The 27,590-nt window shown below is 40.9% G+C and overlaps 2 protein-coding genes across 2 annotated transcripts; both read right to left on the bottom strand.

The window, feature by feature from the left end:
• Window positions 1–145: 145 nt before the first annotated feature.
• On the bottom strand, window positions 146–16,294 carry slc26a6.1 (solute carrier family 26 member 6, tandem duplicate 1). The gene is made up of 18 exons (XM_079557844.1): window positions 16,154–16,294; window positions 14,394–14,533; window positions 13,321–13,431; window positions 13,112–13,251; window positions 10,800–10,964; window positions 9,557–9,709; window positions 8,633–8,715; window positions 8,390–8,537; window positions 7,777–7,890; window positions 7,597–7,674; window positions 6,009–6,104; window positions 5,777–5,883; window positions 4,529–4,604; window positions 4,093–4,182; window positions 2,580–2,717; window positions 1,608–1,662; window positions 566–672; window positions 146–463 (listed from the first exon to the last, which is right to left on the bottom strand). Exons 3-18 carry the CDS (start codon window positions 13,427–13,429, stop codon window positions 449–451), a joined length of 1,674 nt encoding a protein of 557 aa, XP_079413970.1. The 5' UTR covers window positions 13,430–13,431; window positions 14,394–14,533; window positions 16,154–16,294; the 3' UTR covers window positions 146–448.
• A 2,374-nt stretch (window positions 16,295–18,668) lies between these two features.
• LOC306964662 (uncharacterized protein) lies at window positions 18,669–21,351 on the bottom strand. The gene is made up of 3 exons (XM_079558745.1): window positions 21,173–21,351; window positions 20,182–20,472; window positions 18,669–18,955 (listed from the first exon to the last, which is right to left on the bottom strand). The coding sequence occupies exons 1-3, from the start codon at window positions 21,231–21,233 to the stop codon at window positions 18,738–18,740; spliced, it is 570 nt and encodes a 189-aa protein (XP_079414871.1). The 5' UTR covers window positions 21,234–21,351; the 3' UTR covers window positions 18,669–18,737.
• Between the last annotated feature and the right edge of the window lie 6,239 nt (window positions 21,352–27,590).

Below are 27,590 nucleotides of genomic sequence, written 5' to 3'. Positions count from 1 at the left end.
TCTTATCTTATCTTGTGCACAAAAGTGGGAAACTGGGACCAAAGTGTAGCCATACAAACATAAACCTGGACTGGCTGACAGAACGAGGCCTTTTTTCATAATTAATTTGCTTTTTTTTATTATTCAAGAATGATAACAAACAGGATCAAATATTTACTAATGCTGTCTGCAAAGTATAAAAAAAGGAAAGTAGTGGCTTTGGCGGCTCGTAACACATCAGAGCGCAGGCCGCAGCGGCGCAGGTTCAAATCCAGGGCAGATTCACTACACGTTTGAAATCTTGTCTCTCTCCTTGCTGTCAGTGTTGTCTTGGTATTTGAAGGTGAAAGATAGAGATTCATATATAAAAGTTACGATCTCCTGTAAACAATGTTGGCTCTGTGTGTTGACTCCATGTTTGTGAAAGAGAGAGACATATTTTAGATCTTCAGGAACTATTCTGTTGTAACTATGGGCTGCATTCCTAATAAAACAAATGAAACAAAAGTCCATGTCAGGGTCTGTGTTTCAGCTCTACAAACATAAGTCATGTTGCACGTATGACCACACAAACTGATGCATCTACCTCCGCATGAGCTGCCATCGACTGTGCACAGTGTTGCACGGCGTAGTCAACGGACGGAAACAGGTGTGACTTGGAGACAGAGCTTTTCAGGCGACATAAGACTGGCTCTGGAGGAAGAGCAGGGAAAGTGAACAAGTTTAGATGAAGTTTAGATTGATCTACTATATACAATAAACCTTTTGATAAATGCTTCTAAAACTGAACACACCATGTTATTTTATTTGATGTTAGTTGCATTCACAGACTGGTCAGAGCAGGGGGTACACTGGCACTGATCTAAAACCCCAGGGGGATATTATTCCAGAAAGTTTGGGAACCACCGCAGTTTATTAGGACTTGAATTTAGTGTTCAGGGTTTCCTCAGGGTGTGTGTATTGCACCTCCGACCTGGAGGCGGTGAAGTTGCAATTGTGAGACACCAGGGGGACCTTCCAATCTTCCCATTAACACTTGTATTACCCCCAGAGGGACTACGGGAAGGATTTATTAACTCCAGGGGGGAACCTATTGCACATGTTTTTAGTGGTAGGGGAAACCGAAGTACCCGGAGGAAACCTACGCAGACACGGAGAGAACATGCAAACTCTACACAGAACGGTTGGAATCTAACCCGGGACGAGCGCTAACCACTGCACCACCGTGACTTGATGCCTGTAAACCCTGGTGATGGTCTTCAATGAAAATAAGACAGTGAGGTCAGCCTAAACCAAGAATAAAACCATACAACTAAATGAAACCATAACTGAGCCACCTGATCAGGGACTTTAGCAGCACAAGCAAGTTATTATAATAATAACGCAATTATAATAATCCTAAACCATAACTATTCCCATCAAAATGATATATATAAACAGGTAATAGACTCATTAATGAACAAAGTGGTGGTCCCCGCGCCGCAGTTGAAAAAACGCTGCTCTAGATTCTCTTGCACATTGTAGAACAGACCTTCCTCTAGGATTCTTATTCTGAACCTGTTTGTTTTGATTTCAAGTGCTTCTATTGATGTAATTGTGTTTTAAATGTGGAAAACCATGGCACTGACCTGAGCACGCTGTTATCATGACTGTGCCTCCCACGGACTCCACCTCCTCCATCACCTTTAAAAGCACAAAAACAGTTTAGCGCTAAAATAAAACACAGGGGAGCAATAGGCCGAGCAGACACGGCCATTATCCAGCAAGGTTCCCATCACTGCGAAGCGCATCGTCCAATCAGAGCGCGGCTGTGAACCAGACGATCCAATCGGAGCGCAGTGTTTAATGACCACTCCAGTCCGAGCTCTCAGACACTCAATTACAGCGAGATAAAAATAGGCGTGATCGTTGTTCAGACCTGCTCCACTGCGCAGGAGGACAGGGGAACAGAGGAGTGGACATATTCTGTAGATGTTAAAGTTGGCAAGAATCGGCGGTGCTTAAAAGTTTCTGCTTTTTACTGCTTTTCTTTGATTCTGTGCGGCGGCCGGCGGGGCCTTTTTATTCGAGTGACTATAGGACGCAAAGAAATGCAACAAATTTAGATTCCTCGTAAAATTAATGCTTTTTTATATGCCTAAATGTGTGCAGATTATCAGTTAAACAGTTTTAAAAAAAAAAATCCAACACAGAACTAAACATTTACTCAGTAAAGGAAAACTCATAGTCTATACAGTAATGTGGTTAAACAGCAATACTCGGTACACATGGCCAAAGATGGTCGTTTTTTGCTGCAAATGAAATCCTTTGGCATAATTAAAGCGTCAGAAACAAGCATTTTTTTGTGAGACTGAGCTCCATGAAGCATCTAAGTCTAAATAATGACTTAGATGCTAAATAATGATGCATCCAATTAAAAGTTTCACTGCATTGATCACTGGTTTGTGCCCCTCAACGTCCTATAAACTTCAATATTATGAGGCCCTTGAAGGAAAAAGTTTGGACATCCCTGATCTAAATGCCCTGAATGGTTGCCAGGTTGTGCAAAACGAAATAATCCCATCCCCACTACATTGCGCAGAAAGTAAAAAGTGTGTTACCTTAGAGAGAGCTCTCATAGCCACAGAATCTATGAACTGAACTAAGCTGAAATCCAGGATGAGGAACCGAGCGTGCCTTTGAGAAGAAGAGAGAGGGGACGACTGGCCCTCCAACGGAATCATGGAGCTCTTTACCGTCTGCAATGAGACATAAACCAGATATTAAGGCCCGACACACCTATAGAATTATGAAGGAGGATATGATTAATGATTTCATTCGATGTATTTTTTTAATCTCTAAATTGGCTATAATCATAAACTTAAAGCAGTACTAAGTAACTCATAAGCGCCACTGCAGGTGTCGCAGCATGTCGCGTTTTTTTGCTCATTAATTGTCCGTGAGAGTAAATACTACGCTGACAGAAAAGACAAGGAGAGAGGAATATTGTACATCCAATTACACAATGGAGCTATTTTTTTTTCATTCAAACTTGGCTGTAAATACTTTAAGAGGCACTAGTCCGCTGTTAGCTTTGCCCGATAGCCTTTTAGCTTCTTCTTCGTGATTCCATTACTGTGTATTGGTGGCTCCGACCAGGTGGCAGTGAAGTTGCAATTGTGGTTTTCTGGCAAGAGACACCAGGGGGAGATGAAAGACCCCCCAATTATCCCATTAACACTTTATTAAAATTAATTTATCAAGGTAAACAAGTTACATAGTACTGCTTTAAACTTAAATTTGTTTTTGAATCTTTAAGCATTTAGGTGTTTTGCACTAACATCATCAGGACAAACACTGATCATTTTGGAGCTGTATTTACATAATCATTGCAATGATGGACCTCTTGAGCAGCAGAATTCAAGATGAGCCACGTTATTTTTTGGCAAATATTGTTTTCAACTGTTTACATTTTTAGAGGTAAATTAATTATGCACAAAAATGCACCCATTCATGCCTCACTTTCACCTCATTCACATAACAGAGTGGGGCCCATAAACATGAATACTGCCAGTAGATCTTTGGGAAAAGTTGCTAATGCGTTGCTTGGGGAGCTACAAGCTAACGCAAAAACAGAAATAGCAAATAAATAAGTACAATCATTGCCCTTTTTGCCATTATTACCTCTGACATATGCCTCATAAATGGTTAATGTTATAAACCTGAACTGCATTTATTTTCACTATATCAGCACTAATTTAGCTGTACATACATCTCATTTGTTTAGCAGCAGTTCTGCAAAAGGAGGGAGCACAAATCTTCAATGCAATTTCGCACAGCTTCCCAGAGATCATTTTATTTGCTACTTTTTAAGGTGCTCATTCTCTGACCTTGTCTTTCTGATCCAAAAAAAAAAAAAAACAGCATGTGCCTATCACTTTTTGTTTCGGAGATATTCGCAAAAGTTGTCGGCGAATTAATATCAGCCATTATCGGCAAAATGTTGGCAAGGGCAATGTTGGCCGATGATATCGACCAGCCGCTATACTGTACATTGGTCGGGCCCTTCCAGATAACAAGAACGCTATTAACCTGTCATGCCGTCAGTAACTGAGTGTCAATGCAGGTTCATACCTCTCTGATAGAGCTGAAGACCTCGTCGGTGTTGGCAAAGTACAGCGGACCAGGACAGGACAGGACACACACCCCTGGGACTGGTCTGGCCTGGAGATGGAGGGAAGAGAATGCAGAGGAATGTTTAGGGACTGATAATGATACTGTGTGTTAGACGCTCCAAAAGCTGCAAGAACATGCCCTTATTTTTTGTAAGGTAAACAGACACACAGCAGCTTCAACGACACACATCAACACGCACCACATGGATCGTATATGTGCAGGTGCCTTTTTGGATGAGATTGAGGTCAAGGCGTTCTAGCTTTTTACACTCCCACACTGGATAATTAAATCCCCTTTATTTGATTCGAGCTGACTGGCATTCATTTAGCAACCAGGTGAAACAATCCACGGCGTTCACGTACATGCAGTTAAATGAAAATTTCACTTGCATCACCTGTGAGAACACTCGGACGTCCCTGTAAAGGCTCGTGTCAGAGATTTGTCCCAGAATGAGGGGATCAGCTGAGAACCTGAAAACAAGGTAATAAACATGCAGCACGACAACATGAAAACTCAGAAGAAATATCCAGATTATTCACCAACAGAATTGAAGAGGGACACTAGCTTTGTAAACAGTGACTCATCTGCTGAACAACGCTGAGCAGATGAGGAGAGTGACCCACGTATCAGAAAATGAAAAAGGGTCAGGCGTTCTCAAACAATAGAGCGAACATTGTTGTTCTGACCACTTGTAAAATTACCCTGTGTGTTCTCATGATTTCTCAGTCTTTTTGCCTGATTTAATTACGTAATCGAGTAGTCAAAACAAGAGCAAAAACAGCAGTCAAATATAGCAAAAAAAATAAAAAATAGTCAGAAGTATTTGGTGTAGATACTGCTTTAGTACAGAGATAATGTTTGAGCATTAAAGCTGCATTATGCAACTTTTTATGTGGAAAAAAAAGTTGATATTTGACCTTGTAGTGGCTGTATGAGTGGTCAGCATGGCGGCTTTACTCTTCATCACCGTGGTTTCTACAACGCTCCAGGATCACTTGTTTTGAAGGTTTTCTGGTGTGAGGCTCCGACAGCGGTGAAAACCTTCAAAACAATTGATCCTGGAGCATCGTAGAGATCACTGTGATGGAAAGTAAAGTCGCCATGTTGACCACTCATACAGCCACTGGGTCACTACAAGGTCAGGACGCACAAATATCAACTCTTTTCTTTGTGCATAAAAAGTTGCATAATGCAGCTTTAAGCCAAATGTCTACGTATAATTATTGTTGATGTAATCCAATGATCAAAGTACAAAATAACATGAACATTATTCTATTTCCAATGAATAGATCCAAAAATATATATATATATAAAGTACAATTAAACCAAAAAGTTGCTTAAATAGTAAATAAGCACTGCCTGCGTCTGATGGTATTTTTGTTTTTTCCCAGCTGCCCGGGAGCTGATTGACAAAAACATGGCTGTCAACCTGTGACCTGAGCTTTTCTGCAAACCCTCCAGTCACTCACTCACACAGCACACTCATACAAAGCAAGGATGGTGAAGTTTGTATCCCAAGGACACAGCGCAGAGACTGAACGTAGCTGGTTTGGAAAAGCCATCCTTTTATCCCCTTAACCATCAACATTTGATGTTTGTTTGAACTCATTTAGCTGTTATCTTGTGTGTAACCTGAGCTGACCGTTGAGTCCTGTAGAGCAGAGCGAGCAAAGAGAAGATCACAGACACGGCCAAACCCAGGTCCAGGTTAAAGATCAGAGTGGAGAGGAACGAGGCCACCCAGACGCACTGCAACAACAAGTGCCATTTACTCAAGTGTAAAATGAAGTGTGACATGCAGAATTACTAAAACAGTAAATTGTCATATCGATTTATTTTTTGGATTAAAAAGTTCATGTTTCTAGGTGACTGACCATGTCTGTCCTGTCTCTCCTCCAAAGTTCGCACACGTCTTTGAGCTGGATCACAATTTTCTGAAGATTAACCACAATCACCACTGCCAGCACGCACTGCAGTAACAAACATGATAATGGGCTGAACAGGGACAAGATGAGTCAGCAAAACACAGACTACAACAAGATCATAGCATAAAATACTGAGGAACATGAATCAGTATTAGATGACACAGAATGTGCTCATATAAACACTCAAGGCAAGAAGGACAGTGTTTTCAGGAGCATGCATTTGAACAAGGCAGTAATGTAATGTACTGAGGGCTTGACAGTAACAGTAGACCTTCATTTAGGTTAGTAACTGCTTAAAGTTCCACTAATCACTTTTGCCAGGTGGATTTTATACTGTAGACTCTAGAGGTAGGCTTCAGTGTGTACAGGCTGTACTCTCATAAAAATATGCAGATAATGTGCATATGGATCAGTGTCAATGCAATCTACATTAATGTAAATGAGACAAATTATCTTATTTGTACATTATAAATATATATTGTACATTTACCAACATTTTACAAATGTAACTTAAAGGTGTATTATGCAACTTGAGGAAAAAAAAGGTGATATTTGTGCGTATTCGACTTTGTAGTGACCCAGCGGTTGTATGAGTGGTCAGCATGGCACCTTTACTTTCGATGAAGGTGGTCTTTACGACGCTCTGGGATCACTTGTTTTGTAGATTTTATGGTGAGAGCAGCGTTAGCAGTGAAAACCTTCCAAACAATTGATCCTGTAGAGTCCTAGAGACCACTGTGATGGAAAGTAAAGGCGCTAAGCTGACCACTCGTACAGCTACTTGGTCAATACAAGGTCAAACTTTTTTTCACCACATGAAAAGTTGCATAATGCACCTTTAAGTATGACTTGTTATGACCTAAATGGCAAAAAAGCAGCCACAGTGGCCATGAGGAAAAAATGTTAAAGATAATGGATGCATGGGTTGCTTTAAGCTACATTTAAGGACACAAGCTCAATTGTGCAAAGATGCCATCAGTCATTTGAAAGCAAAGAGTTCAGTCACTGAGCTTTAACTCCTGGAGGCTGCACTAGCACGGATTTGGACATCAATTGACCTTTTTATACAACCAGGAAAGTCCTACTGAGGTTAGTGTAGGGCTTTCACTTGTTGTCATACACCGCAGTTATTAGGGGAATACAAAAAGGTCATGTTTATAAAATATTTACGTACATACCTATAATGTCAAGCCCTAAATTTAAAGGGGCATTATGCAACTTTTTAAGCGATAAGAAAACGTTGATTTGACCTTGTAGTGACCCAGCGGCTGTATGAGTGGTCCGCATGGCGCCTGTAGTTTTTATCACGGTGGTCTCGACAACGCTCCAAGATCATTTGTTTAGCAGGTTTTCTGGTGTGAGGCTCCGTCAGCAGTGAAAACCTTCCAAACAATTGATCCTGGAGCGTCCTGTAGACCACTGTGATGGAAAGTAAAGGCGCCATGTTGACCACTCAAATAGCCTCTGGGTCACTACACGGTCAAATATGCACATAATAATAATGCACCTTTAACAAAACGCATCAGGACACATTTACCTTTGGCAGCTGTTCAAACAGATGTCCGATCTTCAGCAGAATCAGTAAAATCATCAGCGCTGACACCAGACCTGACATCTGACACAAGAGTAGGTTGCGTTGAGACGACCATCGAACGTCCATGTTTACAGTCATGCATTTCATTCTATTTATCTGAGTTTTGTTTTTAAATTGAGTGACCTGGGTTTTGACCCCGATGCTTTCCTGCACGCTGCTTCTGGAGAACGAGCAGCTGACTGTGAAGCAGTGGAACATGGACCCCACTGAGTTACACAGACCCAGGGCCAACAGCTCCTGCAGAGAAGACAGTGTAGACATGATGTAACTAAAGCTGTGGTTACTGCACCACCAATCAAATGCACAAACAACAAACATCAAGCTCAAAATGAAAGGAAGCTTCTAGTGGTCCACTTTTGGTATGCAAAAGCTCCACCATGTGGGAAACCCAACACTCCTCATCAAAGCCGTCTGTCTGTTATTCTCGGTAGAGGAGACACATGGAGAGTTGTGTAATATATGAGAATGTCAGTTCATTCGAAGCCTGACTGAGACCGTGACATCATTTGGAAGTTGAGAATAATCTGCTGGGTCGTCTTAAAGCCTTAAAATGTGCGTGCTCCCGTGCATTTTGAATTTGTAGTTGTGGTCCAAACTCATTCCTAACACACAGGGTTGATCAGTACTTCTTGTTGGTGGATATATACGTCATTCGAGCACACACAAGCTTGCATTTGGTGTCATCTTAAGCAGGCAGTCACTACCTTGCATCTGCTCTCCCACACCAGGACAGTACCTGGTTGTGGTCCACTTTGTATCCGTGTCTTTCGGCGAACATGGTGCCCACGACAGAGAAGAAACTGAATCCGACAAGAGCGGCGGAGAGTGCGGGGAGGAAGAGTTCTGAGAGGCCGGAGAGCGACGGCAGAGTGGGGGGAGACAGGCTGAGGAGACAACGCAGAGTCACAATCATGTCAAATTGAGCAGAGTCCTTTACCCTTCATGTCAATCTGTCGGAACACTGACGGCCGTTACTGACCCGGTGGGAATGTGGCCAACCACCTGCACATGGTGCTCTCCACTCAGGTCCAGCTTCACCGACACCACAGTGCTCAAGATGATCTGAAGCACAAGACATACATTATTAATAAATGATTCATTCCTGATCAATTACATATTAAGTAATAATTTATTAAGGGTAGTAATCATTGAACACAGTGAATTGGATTAGAGTGTTGGCCAAAAAACAGCACAAAAATCTATTTGATCTTGAGAACACTATACAGCACTGTAATTGCACAGTAATAGATTGAAAATAGACTAAAACTAAACTAAACTAAAAGGTAATTCATTTTCTTTATAAAATAATGATCTCAAACATGTTAGAGGGAGATGCTAAGAGGTTTGTGCATATACATTTAAACGGGAAAAAAAAAGGCTATTTCTAATCTATTACCATAGTATTACTGTGCAGTAGCCCAAAGTCACTCCAAGAGATCACAACAAGATCAAAACCGATGAAAACATCAAAAAACTTCTATCAATTTCGAAACAACAAAATCCTAACCTCCAATCTCACAGATGGACCTACTGCCTGTTTCTCTGTGACTGACTCATGATGGAGGGAGTTACGCAAGAGTTCCGTGGGATCTGGAACCATCAGGTCTGACAGTGACATGATTTGGGCGACAGAAAATGGGTCAAGTTCTTTGGAGCGCTGTGGCCTAATTACTGGAGAGCCCTTAGTGTTGAGTGTTTTCCTCAGGTGCATGAGATAATTAATTTACCTCTTCCTCCGTGTGATAAGCACCAGAATACGGGATTAAACTGAACTGAATACACTTCTTTACCCCCCACCCCCTCGAATTGGTAGGGATTATGCAGGAGTACAATGATTTTTTTCTGATGCACCAAAGAATATGAGACAGGATCTGTTTGAAAAGAGTGTTCATCTGTGTGTTACCAAAATGAGTTCCCAGGGCACAGCCACAGGAAGTTTGCTTTTGAATTTGTCGTTCAGTAGTTTTCCTCCGATAAGAACCACCATTGAGACCAAAGAGAGGCCCAGAGCTGCAGGGACTGTGGAGGAGACTCCATACAAGACGTCCAACAGAGTCTGCGGAAAACAAAACAACAAATATAAACAGAGAATAGACTGCAGAACAACCAGCGAGTGAGGATTGAATAAATATTGCACCAAAAGTGAAAATGCTTTATTTGTCATCATACAAAAAATGAGAGATGGATGGTTAATACAATGCTGCGATGCTATGGGCTACATGTTTTGGTCAGTAAGTATTAAGAGGAAATCTGGACAAATGAAAGAATGGAGAATGAGAAAGGAGAATGCAAACTCCACTCCCAAAGACCCCATCCGATCCGGGAACTGAACGCTTTGAGGTGCAAGTCACTTCTGCACCCATTGATGCACTATCAAGTCCCTGAATCCTAAAGAATGTTTCATGTTTTATGTGAGATTCATAAGATCGAAAATGCATCTGAAATAATCCTTCTGAACCAAATTAGATTAAAAAAAATTATGAATGTATTGAATTAAGTTACGGCTGTTCAAATGTATTTCTTCATTTTTCTTGCAGTATTCTCAACGCCTCTATTGCAGTGAGTTGTGGCACTCTTTGGATCTTTGCGAGTGTTCAGCTGCAGTTACATAAAGCAGAGGGTGAAATGGTAAATCTTCAAAGTGTGGCCCAAGGACTCTTGTGCAGAGAGGAGCTCTACTGAACACACTGAGGTCGGACAAACTGAGAGGAGCCAGTTGTGAGTGCAGTGTCCTTGGCTCTTTAGCAATGGCTAAAGTGGGTGGAAGTCTGCGGCTGATTTCCTGTACACTTTTATTATAAAGCATCCTTCACTATGGCAGGTTAGCACAAACACAAACAAGAGCATGGGGGGTTTAGTGGTTTGCCTTCACCACACACAGTAAGAAGAAGGTCCCTCATTCAATTCCTAGGGCTTTTCTCTCTGTACATTTAACTACAAAGCATGCAGATGGTCCATACAGTGACGGGCACAGTTTAACGTCTTCAACCCTCTGTGAGCTTACACATACAGAACTGTAAAAGTCTGAGTCTGGGCCAGGCTTTGAAACTCAAACAAAGTTACCTGCATTACTACAATATTTGATGAGGAATCTTGATACTAGAGGAGATTGTGCTCATTTTTTAAGGTGCATGTTGAGTTCTGACCCATATCGAAGGCAGCAGTCCGGAGTGTCTCCGGGTCTGGATGCCCATCATCAGAGGGAGCTGCAGGATGAGGACGTGGATCGCAGCCGCAGTGACGTACGCTCGGATCACAGGGGCAGACAGCCATCGGACCACTCCACCACCCACCAGCAACAACAGAGACAACTAAAAACACAACATAAACACAGAGTTAAAGCAGTACTAAGTAACTCTTCCCCCTAGAGGCCATTAGTGCAACTGCAGGTGTAGTAGCAAGTTACGATTTTTTTACTTATTAATTGTCTTGGAGAGTAAATACGACGCTGACAGGAAAGGCGAAGGGAGAGAGGGTTAATGTGCATCCAATTATACAATGGAAATATATTTTTTCACTCAAACTTGGCTGTAAATACGGTTTAAAGTGACGTTAGCCCACAGTTAGCTTTGCCCGTTAGCATGTTAACTTCTTCTTCGTGATTCCATTAGTGTGTATTGCTTTCTCTGCACCGGTGGCAGTCAAGTTGCAAACATGGTTTTTTGGCCAGAGAGACCAGGGGGAGATGAAAGACCCTCCAATCATCCCATAAACACTTGTATTACCCCCACAGGGACGACGGAAAGGATTTATTAAGGTAAATAAGTTACTTAGTACTGCTTTAAAGCATAAATAAAATCAACTTGAAAACATCAGCAACATCAACTTAAAAAACAGTTTGATTAACTTAAAAACATGATTAAAACCAGCTTAAAAACATTAATGATGTCAACATGAATAAACCAACTTAAAATCATAAAACATGACCACGCAACCCCCCCCCGCAACAACAGAGGCAACTTAAAACACAACATAAACATCAAGTTGAAAACATAAATAAAACCAACTTGAAAACATCCGTAACATCAACTTACAAAACAACAGAATCAACTTAAAAGCAGGATTAAAACTTACTTTAAAATATCAATAACGCCAACATGAATAAACCAACTTAAAAACATAAAACATGACGTCAGCACAGAGCTAAAACATAAATAAAATCAACTTGAAAACGTCAGTGACATCAACTTAACAACTAACTTTAAATAAAACACAATATTTCAAACATAGGTAAACAAACTTAAAAACATAAATACATTTTGCTTTAAAACATGAAATGAGAGAAATGACAACATTAATAATGCAAACTTTAAAAATGAAGTCTGTTACTTAATCCCCTTGAGAGATTTATGACTACTTTTAAATTATTAAAGGGGTTTGTTTCCCATTGGTGTTTTGCAAAAGTGTACTGGGGATAGTGTTGAGAAGCTTATTAAGAAATGGGAAGAAGATATAAGTTTTACTTATACTGAAGCTGATTGGCAAAAAACTATTTGTGATATTTACTGAGTAACAGATTAAGAGAAATGCAATTTAGAATCTTTCATAGGCAGCATAGGACCCCTTACATTTTAAATAAAACTTCTTCATGTCTTAAGTGTAAGCAGTCACCGGCGACATATATGCACTGTTTTTGGTCATGTCCTAAAATATTACACTTTTGGTCTTGTATTGCCAAAGAGATAGGTGCAATTTTAAAATGCCAAATTATCTTAGATCCAGGTCAGTTTTTATTGGGGCTGCCAACTAAAACAACATATTCTATTTCTAAATTATTGAAAAAATTCCTTTCCTTGACTAGGAAAAGTATATTGAACAAGTGGATTATGGACAAACCACCTACAGTCACAGAGTGGTACAGTGAGATTTTTAAAGTGTTGCCAATGGAAAGGATAAGTGCTAAATTGAGGGAAATGATGATTTGTTTTTAGATATTTGGCAGCCTCTTATAGATCACCTACCAGGAAATCTTAGAGATGTTATTATTAAAGGATCAGCTACAGTAGCCTAATATTTTAGATGAATAATACCGTGTTTAACTTTGATGTTGTTACCCGCGTTGGAAGAATCATTTTATTTTGTTTTGTTTTGTTTTTTCATGGTTTGCCCATCTTATGATTATTTCATGTTTATCTTTTATTTATTTCATGTTTAATTTGTTTTATATAGTCTGCTCAGTGTTATTTGTGTATGTGTGTGTGTTTTTGGTTATTTAAAAAAAACAAAAAACAAGTCTTATTAACAAAACAAAAAAAATGAAGTCTGTGATATAAAGCTACACCCACAATATTATTTTACGTGAAAACATAAAATAAAAAAATTACCTTAAAGTGTCTTATTTTCATGCTAAAATACAAAAGCCAGTGCCACATTTCTGGGCTTTTGGAAATCACAATACATATATAATTCTATAAATGCGAATGCTAAACAGTATTTGTACACTAATGTGGATGTTTACCTGCATGAGTCCACATATGAAGGCGAGCTGAATGGCCACATTGACTTTGGCCTTTTCCATATCAGTCTCTGTAATATCAGGATTCTGTTCGACGTTAGCTGTGACAGAACCGCTCATAATGGCCAAGACCGCAAAGGTGCCTGATGCAGGAAGACACTATTGTAGTGCAAGGATGATGCAGCACAAAACACAGTACAAGTGATATTTACCAATGGAGAGGTGTTTGGAGGTTCCAAAGATGAAGTAGATGATGAGGGGATACAGAGAGGAGTACAAACCGCAAACAGGAGGGACACCTACCAACATCGCATTGGCCATACCTCAAAACAGAAACAGTAAAATGTTTTCAATGAGAGGCCAAACAAGCACTAACCACATTATGTAGCTTATAATATTACATCAGACATCGGTTGTTATAGCAGGATAGTTGTTGTGAGCATTACTGTGACACTAAGGCTTATTTCCTTTGCTCCGTGCTTGAAATGTGATTAGAAACTCATTATTGAGACATTCGAAATCGTTAAATTAGAATGAGTTATGACCACCACCTCACCACAGCTCCACTCGCTTCCTCTTTCATCGGTTTTAAACAACGTATCAGGAGCAGGGCCTTTAACCTAGGAGATTTAGTCAATCAAACTGAAACATTTCAAAATAACCATTGTGAACTAAAACTGATATAGGAAAATATCCTCAGGGTCACGTTCAACTTCTCTCGATGCAGATGCCAATAATTTCAGCATAGATACAGACGGCATCTCTGGAATCGCCCATATATGGTCATGTTTGAAAACAGTTAAAGGGGAAAACAATTTTGAAAAAATCTAAACTTTCTCTAATATTCAAAAACTACTTTAACAAATGATGAATTATGAATATAGTTTTCTCCTAAGTAAACATACAAAGACATGGAGAGGAGCAAAGTGGTTCAACAGCCCATAAATACATAAATAACGGAGAATGCTAACAGGATGCTACATGTTAGCATCGGGCTAATGCTAAAGGTTAGCTAGTGCTAGCTACAATTGCCGTTTTTTCACTTCTGCTGTGAGAAAATATCCATATGGGCCCGATTTACACCTGACTATATTTGTGTATGTGATAAATAAGTTCATATATACACCAGAAAATGGCTAAATAGAGTAAAAAATTGTGTTTCCCAAAAGATTCTATTTTCCCCCTTGGCAAGGCCACGCCCCCTTCTATGACGAGATGCCATCTGTATCTATCCACGATGAGAAGAACATTATCCACATTAGATGAAGTCCGATCAGTGACTCACCTTGCGGCAGATGCAGGATGCCCACGCTGATGCCAGACACCACATCTCCCAATGTGTTCTCGCGGAGGTTATAGTTGGGCAACCAGGACAAAACCGGGAACAGACTGAGAACTACCGACTTAATCCTGGATCCAGAGCACCTTGAAGAGAATCATTGTAAGAGGTTCCTAAGCGGGACCAGGAAATCCAGGGGGGGTCACATGGTGGGGCCAATTTCAAGGCTTGATTTTCAAAAAAATTGCCATTGTGTTTTTGTATGTGTTTACATGTTATGGCCAATAAAAACGTGATAAAATGTACATGTTTGGGTGGTGTTAGTATAAGCAGACACTGTTTAATAGTGACCAATTTAGGCAGAAATCGGAGAAATTCCAAACGGTGTGCTTACTTTTTCTTCCCACTGTAAGCATGTAAACTAAATAAGTCTTAAAGGTCCTATATCATGCAAAATCGACTTTTTGTTGCTTTTAGCCATGTTGTTATGCTATTTCCTTATCAAAAACACCCCCAGAGTGGTTTGTGGCTTCATTCACGCAGCTCCCAGTAATCCTCCTGAATCCTGCTCTCTGAGCAGCTGCTCCGCCCTCTCCTGGTGAACGACTGAGTGTTCAGTTGTGTCGTAACAGCGGAACGGAAGTGCTCGACGTCTGTAATAATGTCTTAATTCTATGCTTATGGCCTGATTTTAATTTGTAAAACAGCATTTTCATTATTTCTGTCGTAAGAGAGAAACAAAGAGTAAAAAAAAAAAAAAAAAAAAAAAAAAAAAGGATGTGCCTGAGGTGCTTCCAGGTCAGCTGTGGCCAAAACAAACACATCGCGTCTGAACAGATCAGTCATGTTTGCGCTGCAGCTGTGAAGATGGAGCTCGTTACCTACTCTTGACACACCTGTTCTTTATTCTTAACTAACGATCATGTCACGGAGAAAAAGAAGCGCGTTTGGCTACGAGGACGAGGAGTTTATTCAGCCTTTTTCAAGAAGAGGCCACTCAGCTGTTTTTTTCTCCTGGATTCGGCGACTATCACCAAAATATTGTTTTTCTGTGACTGTCTCTGATGGATGTTTGGGGAACCTTCGCCAGAATCAAAGTGGATTAACTTTTATAACCAACGCAAGTCCCATAATGTAAACAGCGATGGACCAGAGGGTGAGTCAATCCAAACGCGGGTTAGCTTGTGTGTTAGCATATTAGCATGTGTGTTAGCCATTTATGAAGCTGTGTTGCAGATGTCAACTCCGTATAACTGCATCGTGAAGTGACTTCACTTATTGTTGTTTATTTATATTACGGTAAAGTATGTGCGGAGAGAGGGGGCGGAGTTAACTGGATCGAAGCGTTGTGTCTTCCGGGTTCGAAAAATACCTCCAGAAAACACTTATATTTATCACAAAAATGAGTGCTCCATAGTGGTAGAGGTACAATATATCATATAAATGCCTATACTTAACTTTGGAATGGCTAAAATAGCATGATATAGCTCCTTTAAAAGTTTCCAACCTTGAATGAGAACACTGTACAAAAAAAATGGTACAGTGGAGGTTCCCAGTTGTTCATTGATATTACCACAAATCATATATCTCATAAATTTGACGCATAAATTCAACCAGAAAGACTGTATTCATCTCTTTCCTTCTTCCTTTCATATGTGTCACTCTCAGCCAATCACGGTGTTCCTCTCCACCAATCACTTCAAGAGCTCATTGTTTACATCGGCTTCATATTAGATATTAATCAAACTCTGTCTTTTAAGACTCACCCACAACGGGCCTTCACTTTGGTCCAAAATGGCTGCTTCTTCTCCTCCACTCTTTGTCCGAGCAAGTCCAGTTGGGATTCATCCAAAAGTAGACTCAGACTTTTTGAGACCAAACAATGCGAAAGGCCATTACTTTGACTGCTCTCCATTTCAACCAACGTTAACTACAGCTGTAACTATAATGCATTTTGCTATGTAAAAAAAAAAAAAAGCGTGAGATTGTCCAACAGGTGTTTCTAAATGGCTCACCAGAGCAGAGAAGTGAATGGAGGATCGTGCGTAGAGTAAAAAAAAAAAAAAAAAAAGTGTTGTGTCATGTTTAGACAGTTCAACACGTGAGGCCTTGACCCTGGTTTTACAGCCCTGTACACTGAGAATCAATGGGGCCTTTATGTCGGCTCGGCTTTCAGAGGGGCGTGCACGCGAGGGAGTGCACGTCAGAGCAGTGCACGTGGGGCCACAGTGCGCACGTGTGGAGCGGTGTGGAGGGGAACGGGGAGGACAGCGTCAGAGGAAGTCGAGTGTCCTTTAATGGCAGGTTGTAAGCAAGGCAAAAGAGCATTTGCTTTGATGTACACAGAGAGACTGGTTTAAGTTGAAATATAGTCTGGTTTGTTGTGACACTTTTCTGCGATCATGGTCCAGCAATCTCCTAAATGGATCAGCAACAACCAGGGGCGGACTGGGACTGAAAAACAGCCCTGGACTCTGACCAGCCTGGCCCAAATTAGCGTAATTGTGCACTTCCACAAATACATATTTTAACCTTTTACCACCCGCCTTAACCGAGTGCATTTTCCCCAGTTGGGCTTTTTATTATTATTTTGTAGAATTGGTATCATCAGCAAAAAGAACTGGAAAGGTGGTCGTAGAAACAGAAGCAAAATCATTAACATAAATAATAATGGTCCCAAAATTGAACCTTGTGGTACACCATGCTCCACAGAATTCCTTTTAGACTCGCTTCTCGACTGGAGAGCAACAATGTAACGCCTCATTTGAAAGCTAAGACCTACAAAAGTGATGGAAACTTTTCGTCACGTCGCCACATTTTTGTCATATTTTTGTTGTTTTTTCTATCATTTTTTGTTTTGTGTTTCTCACGTTTTTGTAGGTTTTTTTTGTCCGTGTTTTTCTCATGTTTTTTTGACTTTTCATCCTCTTTTTCTCGCTATTTTGATGCTTTTCTTTTTAGCTTTTAGATTTGGGTAAAGCTCAGTTAAGGCGGGACTGGTGGCCCTAGAGCCAGTGGCCCTTCTGTGCTCTTCCAGAATGGACCTATGGCCAGTCCGCCCCTGTAAATGGATCAGCAACAACTCATTAAGCGCCGGATATGTCACACTATAAAACCATTAGCTAATTTCATTTCCAAAGATTTATTCACTCTTGCATTGTCCACAATAACACAGAAGCAGATCAACATGTTTGCCTTTTTCAAAAGCATGTTGTTTTCTTTTCGTCTCTAGGATGGTATGAATGTAATGCAGTAGCAAACTTGATATTCAACACAAAAAAAATAGCCTCTTAACCCCCATCTGAAACCAAGCCCATTTTCTCCAGTTTGGTTTTACCCAAATCGAAAAGCTTCTTGCGACAAAAACGAGGATGAAAACGCAACAAAAACGAGACAAAAAGGCAATGAAAGTGATAAAAAAAAGTGACAAAAAAGCAACAACTAAAAGTGATAGAAAAAGTGACAATTAAGCAACAAAAATGCCACAAAAGAGCAACAAAAAAGTGACAAAAAGCAATGGGAAGTAATGTCAAAAAGGTGACGACAATGCGAGGAAAAAGGTTATAAAAAGATTTCCTTGAACATCTCTCAAAGTACAGTTAAATACAGCATCCAGGAATGGAAAGAGTTTGACATCACTACCAAGACTCGGCCGTCCTCCTAAACTTGCTGACCGAACAAGGACAGCACTGACCAGAGGTGTTACCCAGAAGCCTATGATGACCCTGGATGAACTGCAGAGAGCTACAGCTCAGGTGGGGGAAACTTTCCACAGAACAACTATTAGTCGTACACTGCACAAATCTGGACTTTATGGCAGAGTGGCATTTTTAAAAGAAAACCCTAAGAAATCCCGTTTTCTGTTTGCCAGAAGCCTCCATGTGGCTTCTGGCAAACAGAAAAAAATGGCTTGTTCTTGCCATTCTGCCAAAATTTTATGAGAAAGACACTGCACAAATAGTGCAGTGTCTTTCTCATAAAATTTGAATTAAATATATTTCTGTTTATGGCCCAAAGTATGGCAAAATGTCGAAAAGTTAAAGGGGGGCCCACTGTAAATGCCCACTGTGTGCAAACTTTTACATTTGGGTAAAGAAAAGAAAAAGATAAAGAAAAAGAAAATGCAAATCAGTTAAGGCGGGGGTTAAGAGGTTAAAAAAGCAAATAGATTAATTTGGTTTCCTACTAACACTATACAAATACAAATTGTTGCGGCCTTGACTCCTTTCTGATTTGGTTTTCACAATATATGCTCGAGCAAAATGAAATGACAGCGTTAATGCTCCTGGACGTGTTAAAAACGAGCACACTGGATTGAACGTTGGTCTTTGTCAGTGCACTGCGAGTCTGTCAGAAGTGCACTTGTTTGATGAGCAGCAGCAGGTTCTTGGTGCGCTCAGCTCTGCAGCGCGGAGACTGGTACAGGGGCAGCTCAAAGAAGGAGAAGGTGAAGCTCCTGGAGAAGCTGAGGTTGGTGACCGGACGCAGCGGAGGCAGACGAGGCGGGCGAGGGGCGCGGTGCTGGGGCAACGGGCGGCGCTTCAAGCGTAACATGCGACCGGCGCCACCTACAGGGAGCGGGGGGTTTCATGGAGAGAGACAAATATTTCCATAAGAGTTAGGGATTTGGGGTAAATCCACTGAGAGTTGAATGAACCAAAGTATAAATGTTATTGCCGAGGACAAAAGTTCAGAACAGCTGGGAATTAGGCAAAAGGTTGTGATGGAAGTCTGATTTTGCAAGTCCAAGGTTCAGACTTACAACTTGACACTTTTCCTTTCACATATTTTCTTAAAGTCTGAACAATCAAACCTTCCCCGTGACTGCAATGATAACAATATGAGAATAGGGGCGACCTCATGAATCATTGCAGAGGAAATGTGAAGAATATATATGTATTTTAATCTCTTAACCCCCCGCCTTAACCAAGAGCATTTTCTCCAGTTCAGCTTTTCCCAAATCTAAAAGGTCCCAGCCAATGGCCGCTGGCTGCCCTGCTTTTTGACCACAAACGTGGGGGCCGCCATTGCTCCGCCGTTGCTGCAGTACCTCCATATCGCCGCTAGGCCCCCATTGAAAAGCATTGGAGTTTAGACACGTTAAAAACTACTTTAAAGCCTGGTTTCAATTGTTTCAACACTAGACGAGGCTAGATCTTCCTCCTGAGATAACGCTGGGTTAATAACAATATATGAAACCAGGCTGGTTTTCGTAATATGATTTTTTGAAATCTCGTATTTAACGAGGCTCGGACTGTTAGCATTGGAGCAGCACGAGCTACACGTCACGCAAAGGCCGAGTCTACGGTGAAAATCCCGCCCGTATGTCCTTTTTAGGAACATGCTTCGTCAGAGCTGGGGAGGGGGAGCCTGTAAATCCGCCATGAATTGCCCCACGGCCGTGGTCAATCTGGTAAACGGGGAGGAGTGAGCATAAGATGTCCATTTTTTTTTACAGTCTATGGTCCCAGCCTATAGGCCAGAGTAACGCTTCACTTGAAAGTGAACCCTAACCTACAAAACTTATCTAGACAGTTGTTTTTCAAACTGGAGAGAATGAGTTTGGTTCAGGTGGAGGTTAAGAGGTTAACAAAACACATCAGAGACAATTGTTATCTCATCAATACAGTTTAACAGGTCGATAGAGTGCAGAATGTAATGTTGTAGATTCACCATGGAAATGTGTCCAAGTGTTTGTGGGTACTTGCAAACGTTGTCCACAGTGAACACGTGACAATACTCAAAAGACCAAAGACCAAACCCATCTTACTAAACCTGCCTTCTTTGGCCTCACCTGTGTCGTGCGCCGCCTGCACCGGTGACGGGGTGGACATGTAAGAGTTGACGGAGGAGGTCGAGTGGTCCCGGGTCTGTTTCTTGGTTCTCTGCGGTGATGCAGGTGTAGTGTGAGGGGCGGGGGGCGGGGGTGGAGGGGCGCTGGGAGGTCTCGGAGGTGATATAGAGGCGAACGAGGACTCGGACAGGTCCAGACTCCCCCACGGAGCCATGCTGGAGTCAGACACCGGCAGTGACGGCTGAGGCGGAGCGCGCTTCAGGGCCTTGGACCGAGGGGGGCGCTGTGTTGCTGTGGGTAAAGCGAATGTTGTTAACCTCTTACCCCCTTACCCAAACACATTTTCTCCGGTTTGAATTTACCCAAATCTAAAAGCTTCTTGACTGGAGCTTACAGCATATGTATAACGGCTTATTTGAAAGCTAAGATGGTAACTTATTTGCTGTGGTGCTACAGCATTCTGGTCACATTTTGTCTCTTCTTTGTCATGTTTTCATAGATTTTTGCTGCTTTTTTGTCACGTTTTTGTAACTGTTTTGTTGTGTTAGTCGCACAGGTTTTTTTATTGTGGCATTGTTGCTTTTCCATTACTTTTTAGTCATGTTTTTGTCGATTTATTCTATTATTTTTTGTTGTTCGTTCTTGTCTCGATTTTGACACTTTTTTCAAGAAGCATTTAGATTTGGGTAAAGCCAAACTGTTGAAAGGTGCTCGGTTCAGGTGGGGGCTATGAGTGAAAAAAAAAAGCTGTTGCTCCAGAACAATAGGTGGCGCTGTGCAGATGTGCTGTCAATGCCACAGCACAACAAGAATACGATCGGTCCCTGTTGTTTCTGTACTGGCTGGTTGCACGATGAGGCTACGCTAGCTCCTCTGAGCTGAAGTTGTGGGCACCAGTACTTCCTGTCCATATTAATTTCCATTAACCTCTTGACAAGTATTTCTCTTTCAAATTATGAAAAACTCAAAAACAACAGCAGCAAAAACTCACATGTAGCTTTGGTAGTTTTGCCTCCAGACGAACCAATCAGAGGAAGGCGCTGGCGTGACATCACTGCTTCTTGTTTCCTAATGGTGAACAAGACTTTAATGTCATGAATAATTGTAGATAAAATACAATTTAATGTTTACAATTCATCTAAATAACTGTGTTTACTCGATCGTTGTACAGCTCAGCTTTTATCCTCTTGACTCCCGCAGCAGCAGCAGCAGCACTGATGAATGAAGTATCACAGAAAAGAGAGAGGGACATTTACCTCTTTTTTTCTGGGTTTGCTGCTCCTCGACGATTACTCCGTGTCTTTAGTTTCACAAATCTGCCTTCAGACCGGTCGTCCCACTCGCTACATCACTGCAATCCACAGCACTCCCTCTCTACAGCCTCCCTGTGTCATCTGTCAACGATAAAAATGGTGTTTATCTTCCACGAAAAAGTCCTGGAAGAATGAAAAGTTGCAAAAACCTTGTCTTGCTTCTCAGCTGAAAACACACATTTTGACAATATACCGGCTTGTTGGATTCTACAAAACTCTTCTTCTGTTGAATTAGGTTCACTTACAGCGGTCAGAAAGTTGTAAAAATGTCCATTCTGACGTGTCTCATTCTGACTCTATTCCAAAAATGTGATGAAGTAAGCAGGATGCTATGGTCCCATCTTCTGCAAAAAAAAAAAATCACTTTTTGAAACCAAATGAGTTCATTTCCTTCCGCTGCGTACAAGTCCTTCAATCCCCTCTCACGCTGCAGTCTCTGGTCGCTTGTCGTTACCCCCTCAGTGCACCCCCCCCCCTCCCCCCGTCTGTCCCGGTAAATGATATCTCTGCATTACATAATTCATAACCAACTGCTCTGAACAAAGAGGCCGTTTAAACCAAGGCAACCGCCTCAATTATTATGTGTCTGGCAAATGTCCTGAGAGAGCTGGATATTTAAAAGACATATTAGTAATGCCTTAATCTTTAAAGGACTACATTTTAATGAAAGCGAATGACTTAAATCCCCTTTCATGTTCCTCGTCTCGCTGAAGGGATGTTGCCGGTTGGACCTTTGGTTTCTCTGATTGGAGTGAACATGTCCGTGTCCTGCCTCATGTAAGGAGGTTGGGTTGATCGCTTCTGTATTAATGAGCCTTATTATTTTTAATGTAGCAACACCCTGCCCATATTAGGCTCCATACATTCAACACCAATGTTGAAAAATACCAACAATCGTGGGAGCCATAGAATAACAGCAGGGACCAAAAATGGGAACCCAACATAATCGTAAAGCTGAATAGGTGACACCACTGGAGCGTAGAGGGACAAACACGACAACTCAGCCCTTTGTGATAAATAATAAACCTGGTTTATATCAATGCTGCTCCACTTTTATATTGCAATTCACTCCCCACTATAAAATTAAATAAAATATTAACCTTAAGTCTAGGTTTACGTTTAGAGAGTGCCGAGTCTACTACATAACAAGAGGAATCAGGGAGAAATAACGCTTCAGACAAAAGGCCCTTTTCACTGTTGTTTCAGTTCCTCTGAAGCAGCTTCCACGTCCTATGGATAGTTATGAATGTCTTCTATGTGATTATCCAAATGAAACTCGCTCTCCAGTGCGTCATTTTATTCATCGCAAGAGATATGCTGGACTCTCCATAGGCCTGAACAGGAACCTGAAAGACGATAGCACTTCATCGAGAAAAGTGTATCAGTGGAGATCCTGGTGAACGCTTCAACCTTCTTTTTTCCGACATTATTATTATTATTGACAAAATGAGTGGAGTTTAAGTGCAAAAGGCGCACTCACCTTGAATCCTGATCCAGTTTTAAAAAATATAATTGAAAGAACAGCAAACAGCTACGGTCTAGAAAGTTTCAGATAAACATCATATTTGTTTGATTTATATTTTTTGATAGTCCATGAGGAATATTATGGAAAATGTGTTGAGTTTCAAAGTGGGCATTATTACACAGGTAACACTGAACCCACAGCCTTCATGCTGAATCTCTGTCAGCTCATCTATTGCTTCACTGAGCAAAAGAATGAAAGTTAGTCTCCCTCACCTTCTCTATTTCTCGTATAACTTCTGTCCTCTGTCAAACTAAGTGTTGGACATTGATGGATTCCTGCTTGATTTATGCTGTATCCTCCTCTGCTCCGGTCTGTTCCTCCTCGCCTCTCCTCTGACTGACAGCTCCACAAAAGGAAACAGGATCCTCCATGGCGGACATCTTTAAATATTCATGCCCAAACTCTTCCCTGACCCTGGGCCGGAGCGCTCAAACGTGCAGCATCCAAACCATTCAGTCAGCCCTCTCTGCATTCACATCACCACGTCCAGCTTCTGGTTAGACTTCATTTTGTAAACGGCACGGCCATGTAAAGCGCGTATAAATACTTTCTACACGTCACTGGCGCTGGGATGAAACATGAGAAACCATTCTTTTGCACTCCTTTCGCGATATGAGGTTATTGTGATTGATAAAAATGTGGAATGGGGAAAAATGTCTATATTGAGCTATGCTGCATCCACAGGCATTTCAATCACTTTTGTAACAGTCCATATCAAAGTCTGTCTTGTCAAAATGTCAGGCAGCTTCACATTTTCACATCTCCCTCATGAGCATCGACCTGTCAGAGCAAACAGATGGCATTTAGAACCATGTTGCACCTTTACTGCACACAGTTCTGAAAGAGCAAAGTGGGGCAGAAATCAATGTCCACACAGACACACATGCACACTCGAGGAGACCTATAGTGGGGGATAAAACCTTTTGGAACATGCAATGCAAAGTTATTGCAAACCACCAGACTACAAATAAATGTGTTTGTTAAAGGCCCAGTATTTTATTCTATTTTGTGTTTTTCTGGTGTTGGAATTAAACTAAGAAGATAAAAGACCGCCGTGCATTTAATTATATACTGTATATTGTGAACTTGCTTGTTGGCATCATCTTGACAAGAAAAACAAAAACCTAAAGCTTCACTTTGCTCTTTGAAAGAAGTGAAATATGTTCATAAACTCAATCTTGGGAAAAATGACTTGTTAGAAAAACAATAAAGAAAGAGGTCACCGTTTTTCCATACTGAGATATGTCCTTACCTGAGCTTAGACGAGTTGATGTGTACCTGTCTGGTCTTTGTGCGTGCCCTCAGTCACACAGAAACCCAAAGATGTTGTTAGCATTCGGACTCTCCCAATGTATTTCTATAGCTCCAAACGGGGGTGAAGTTAGAAGCTTCCACGGGCACAAAGACCAGACATGTATGTATCAAGTTGTCTAAGCTCAGGTAAGAACATATCACAGTATGGAAAAATTGTGAACTATTCCTTTAAGAAAGTTAAGAATGAGTTTAGACCTCACTAACTTTGACTGTGCCCTTTCATTGTTATTTTGTAAACAAACAAACAAAAAAATCATGGATACAGGGCCCTGGTTGTTTCTCCAAAGGTGAATTAATTTAGCATGTATCTAAGAAATGCACGGATGTAACAGTTACAGTAACAGTAACTTTTAGTCTCGGAACAGTGGTTCCCAAAGTGGGGATTCGCGGCGCGACACTAAAGATGATTTAGAGACAATATTTTTTTCATTTACAACCTTGAATTTAAGTGAAATTATGCCAGATTTGAAAGGGACTATACAGAGTTTAAACATGTTAAAATTAAGTATTTTCCTTCCCCTACAAACAAACAAACACACCTGTTCACCACCTGCCACTAAAATCCTGCAATGTCACTCAAATAATTATTAATTTAGGTGTGTGCCGTCATGCAAGAGCTGAATATAGAACCTGCAGTTACGCATAAGGCAGTAGTGAGGCATTAAAATGACCAACTTGCATCTAGTCCCTTTAAACTAGCATAATTAAACCAGACTTTAAATGTTTTGAGTGATTTTGGGCGTCACAGCCTGAAACGATTATGATGGAAATTGTTTTTTCAGATGTTTTGGCAGCATTTTTGGTTTATTTAATCGACGTAAACTCAATGGGGACATTTTGCAAATCTTCCAAGCACATACAATCAATCAATCAATCAATCAATCAATCAATCAATCAACCTTTATTTGTATAGTGCTGAACCAAAGTGCTTTCCATAAGTGCAATATAATAAAAAACAATTTTATCACAAAACATTTAAGAAAATCCACTGCCTCACAGGTAAAGGTAAAGCAACAAAATAGACCAAACTTTATTCTGCCAAGTTTCAAGCAATTACTTGGGCACTTGCTCAGTAATGGTGAAGTTACATAACCTCTTCAAAGTGGAATAAGCTTTTCCAAACTCCGGTCGCTGCAGTAAAAATAGTCCGGGGCAGAATCCATTAACTCCCTCTAAATTAATTTCAGCGTGGGCCGAGACGGAGCTCCCGAACAACAAGGGGATGGATTTTCTGTTGAAACATTTGGCGCTCGTCAGAAGAAAATGAATGAAGTCGGTTTTAAAGCCATCTGTAGCTGCTTCGGGCCCAAATTTATTTTTAATTCGCAGAGAGGAGAGGAAGGAGAAATACCCGTTTTAGTTCAGAAACCACCACAGGAGACTTTTTTTTTCTTTTTTCTCAGAACTCGCTCTAAAGCAAAACATGACCCAGTAAAGCTGTTTGAAAGTGTGTTGTGTGTTTTTAGATGTGAAATTTTTCACAGGGGGAATAACTTTGTTTGTTTGCCTCTCAAAGTGTCCCCGTTTCAGGGTTTGAATGATGGCAAACACTGTTAGGTGATGAAAGAGAATTTGTGGAAATGCAAGAAAGGTGAACGAGATCGACGTTTGTTTTTCAGAATCAGAATCAGAATAGGTTTAATCGCCAAACTTTACAAACTCAGATTTGTATTATTATTTTGTAATTTCTATAGCGCATGCAAAAAATAATAATCTAATAGATAAACCTGAGAGTAGAGGGACCACGGGGTGATGGAGGAGGTGAGGAGGGACCACATATTGATGGAGGAGGTGAGGATGGACCACAGGGTGATGGAGGAGGTGAGGGTGGACCACAGGGAGATGGAGGAGGTGAGGATGGGCCACAGGGAGATGGTGGAGGTGAGGATGGGCCACAAAGTACATCAGTCAGTCTCTCCCAGGGGGAACTCAACACCACGAGTATGGGGTGAATGTATAATTGTCTCATGTCAAGCACTTTGTGATTATGTCTGTGGAAGGTGCTATAGAAATAAAGTTCTTCTTCTTCTGCTGGGCCTTTTTGATGAGGGAGCTGATGGTTGGCTCCCACTTAAGGTGATGGTGGTGCCCAGGAAGCGGAAGGAGTCCACACTGGAGATTCTTTTCATTTAAAATTGACCATTTACATAAAAAGTTTAAATTAGTATAGCTGACGAAAAAAATAAAAAATAAAAACACTTGTAAAATGTTGACCTGGGAAAGTTCAGAAGAGTAGAATATTTTAGATTTCACTGCAATACTGCTCGCAATTATTATCAAAGCATTTTCATAACTATACGGTTATCTGCTGTCCTTTTAGAGCCAACAGGAATGTGGAAAACATCATTTTGATAGAAAAAGTAAATGAGCCGATTAGATTAATTTAACCATGTCCGTGAGTCTAAAATGGCCTCCACTGAGAGAACATGACTAATCTCCTCTCAGGTAACAGGCTGGCACCTCCTCTGACATGTGCATTAGCATACAGCACACAGGTCATGAATATGTAAATCTACATGAAAATTACACCTCACATTGCCCAAATGTAAAAGCTTGTATCAAGGTGTCAAAATAACAACAAGAATGAGACAAAAACGAGAATAAAAATGCAACAAAAGAGCGACTAAGATGCGTGACGAAAACAGAACTGAAAAGCGATGGAAAAAGCAACAAAAAAGTGATGAAAATGCAGCAAAAAAAGCAACAGAAGAGCAACATGAAAGGGACAAAATCGTGATGAAAAAAAGGACAAAAAAATGACAAAAACACAACAAAAAGCCACAAATGAGCAACAGAAAAGTGACAAAAACAGCGATGAAAAAGATCAATTTAGATGAGTTTTGTAGGTCTTAGCTTTCAAATTAGGCATTTATGAAGGTAAGCAGCAAACATTAGCATCTTTTCACTGCAACCTTAATAGTTTATTCATGAGAAATGTGCAACACGCGATTGAAACTGCTGTTTTTATAGGGAACAGTGAGGACGTTCGGACACAGCAGCGGGTTGCAGGTGGTAATGGTCAGAAATTCAGCGGGATAAAAAAAAAAAATAACAATCCCGCGCAGTTCTCTACACCAGTTCAAACATTAGGAAGACTGTGTATATCAAGCGTATATCGATGGGCTAGTTCAGTGGTTCTCAACCTTTTGGAGCCGCGACCCCCATTAAAACAGTCAAAGGGGCCTCATGCAAAGCCTTACAGGTATTCTCTGTCTATTTGATGCACTCAACCTCCTCCAGTGGAAGCAAAGACAAAT

Source organism: Gobius niger (genome assembly GCF_951799975.1).
Source record: "Gobius niger genome assembly, chromosome: 6".
In the NCBI taxonomy this organism is placed as follows: domain Eukaryota; kingdom Metazoa; phylum Chordata; class Actinopteri; order Gobiiformes; family Gobiidae; genus Gobius; species Gobius niger.
The sequence above is the reverse complement of the archived record's forward strand: the minus strand, read 5'-3'. Positions and strand labels throughout refer to the sequence as shown.

What these genes read in the sequence shown, in the direction of transcription:
- slc26a6.1 (XM_079557844.1), bottom strand. Translation starts at nt 13,429, where the DNA reads ATGGCCAATGCGATGTTGGTAGGTGTCCCTCCTGTTTGCGGTTTGTAC. An exon ending in TCATATGTGGACTCATGCAG is followed by an intron (nt 10,965 to 13,111) that starts GTAAACATCCAC and finishes TTGTGTTTTTAG; the next exon opens with TTGTCTCTGTTGTTGCTGGT. An exon ending in TGCCCTGGGAACTCATTTTG is followed by an intron (nt 8,716 to 9,556) that starts GTAACACACAGA and finishes CTTGTGCTTCAG; the next exon opens with ATCATCTTGAGCACTGTGGT.
- LOC306964662 (XM_079558745.1), bottom strand. Translation starts at nt 21,233, where the DNA reads ATGTCACGCCAGCGCCTTCCTCTGATTGGTTCGTCTGGAGGCAAAACT. An exon ending in CAAAACTACCAAAGCTACAT is followed by an intron (nt 20,473 to 21,172) that starts GTGAGTTTTTGC and finishes CTTTACCCACAG; the next exon opens with CAACACAGCGCCCCCCTCGG. An exon ending in GCAGGCGGCGCACGACACAG is followed by an intron (nt 18,956 to 20,181) that starts GTGAGGCCAAAG and finishes CGCTCCCTGTAG; the next exon opens with GTGGCGCCGGTCGCATGTTA.